This window comes from Parus major, unplaced genomic scaffold (assembly GCF_001522545.3).
Source record: "Parus major isolate Abel unplaced genomic scaffold, Parus_major1.1 Scaffold758, whole genome shotgun sequence".
NCBI lineage: Eukaryota > Metazoa > Chordata > Aves > Passeriformes > Paridae > Parus > Parus major.
Window position 1 is genome coordinate 2,975 of NW_015379639.1, and position 1,740 is coordinate 4,714.

Below are 1,740 nucleotides of genomic sequence, written 5' to 3' on the forward strand. Positions count from 1 at the left end.
TGGTTTTATCCCAAATTTTGGGGATCAACACAAATTCTGTGGTTTTATCCCAAATTTTGGGGATCAGCACAAATTGGGTTTTTATCCCAAATTTTGGGCTCAGTTCCCAGGACCTCTCTGGGTGTTTTTATCCCAAATTTGGGATCAGCACGAATTTGGTGTTTTTATCCCAAATTTTGGGCTCTGTTCCCATCCCCTCTCCCGATGTTTTATCCCGATTTGGGCTCAGTTCCCAGGACCTTTCCCGATGTTTTTATCCCAGATTTGGGGCTCAGTTCCTGTGCCCTTTCTGGGTGTTTTTATCCCAAATTTTGGGCTCAATTCCCATCCCCTCTCCCAGTGTTTTTATCCCATTTTTTGGCTTCGGTTCCTGTCCCCCCTCCGGGTGTTTTTATCCCAGTTTTGGGATCAGCACGAATTTGGTGTTTTTATCCCAAATTTTGGGCTCAGTTCCCATCCCCTCTCCCGATGTTTTTATCCTGATTTCCGGCTCCCATCCCCTTTCCTGATATTTTTATCCCGGTTTGGGGTTTTTATCCCGATTTTGGGCTCTGTTCCTGTGCCCTCTCCCGATGTTTTTATCCCGATTTTGGGGCTCAGTTCCCATCCCCTCTCCCGATGTTTTTATCCCGATTTCGGGCTCCCGTGCCCTCTCCCGATGTTTTATCCCGGTTTGGGGTTTTTATCCCGGTTTGTGCTCGGTTCCCGTGCCCTCTCCCGATGTTTTTATCCCGGTTTGGGGTTTTTATCCCGGTTTGTGCTCAGTTCCCGTGCTCTCTCCCGATGTTTTATCCCGATTTCGGGTTCCCATCCCCTCTCCCGATGTTTTATCCCGATTTCGGGCTCCCGTCCCGGTTTTATCCCGGTTTGTGCTCAGTTCCCGTCCCCTCTCCCGATGTTTTTATCCCGGTTTGTGCTCGGTTCCCGTGCCCTCTCCCGATGTTTTTATCCCAATTTCGGGCTCCCGTGCCCTCTCCCGATGTTTTATCCCGGTTTGTGCTCGGTTCCCATCCCCTCTCCCGATGTTTTTATCCCGATTTCGGGCTCCCATCCCGGTTTTATCCCGGTTTGTGCTCAGTTCCCATCCCCTCTCCCGATGTTTTATCCCGATTTCGGGCTCCCATCCCGGTTTTATCCCGGTTTGTGCTCAGTTCCCGTCCCCTCTCCCGATGTTTTATCCCGATTTCGGGTTCCCATCCCCTCTCCCGATGTTTTTATCCCGGTTTGTGCTCGGTTCCCGTGCCCTCTCCCGATGTTTTATCCCGGTTTGTGCTCGGTTCCCATCCCCTTTCCCGATGTTTTATCCCGGTTTGTGCTCGGTTCCCGTGCCCTCTCCCGATGTTTTATCCCGATTTCGGGTTCCCATCCCCTCTCCCGATGTTTTTATCCCAATTTCGGGCTCCCATCCCGGTTTTATCCCGGTTTGTGCTCAGTTCCCGTCCCCTCTCCCGACGTTTTATCCCGATTTCGGACTCCCGTTCCCTCTCCCGATGTTTTATCCCGGTTTGGGGTTTTTATCCCGGTTTGTGCTCGGTTCCCGTGCTCTCTCCCGATGTTTTTATCCCGATTTCGGGCTCCCATCCCCTCTCCCGATGTTTTATCCCGATTTCGGGCTCCCATCCCCTCTCCCGATGTTTTTATCCCGATTTCGGGTTCCCGTGCCCTCTCCCGATGTTTTATCCCGGTTTGTGCTCGGTTCCCGTCCCCTCTCCCGATGTTTTATCCCGATTTCGGGCTCCC

At 52.1% G+C, this 1,740-nt stretch overlaps 1 protein-coding gene across 1 annotated transcript in view; it reads left to right on the forward strand.

Annotated features, from left to right (window-relative positions):
- The first annotated feature begins 157 nt into the window (after positions 1–157).
- Positions 158–1,740, forward strand: part of GTPBP3 (GTP binding protein 3, mitochondrial) — a 4,616-nt gene continuing 3,033 nt past the window's right edge. The window contains exons 1-2 of the mRNA XM_033511795.1: positions 158–1,358; positions 1,399–1,734. Of these exons, the coding sequence (XP_033367686.1) occupies positions 619–1,358; positions 1,399–1,734 (1,076 nt within the window). The 5' untranslated portion in view covers positions 158–618. The remainder of the gene's footprint in view (positions 1,359–1,398; positions 1,735–1,740) is intronic.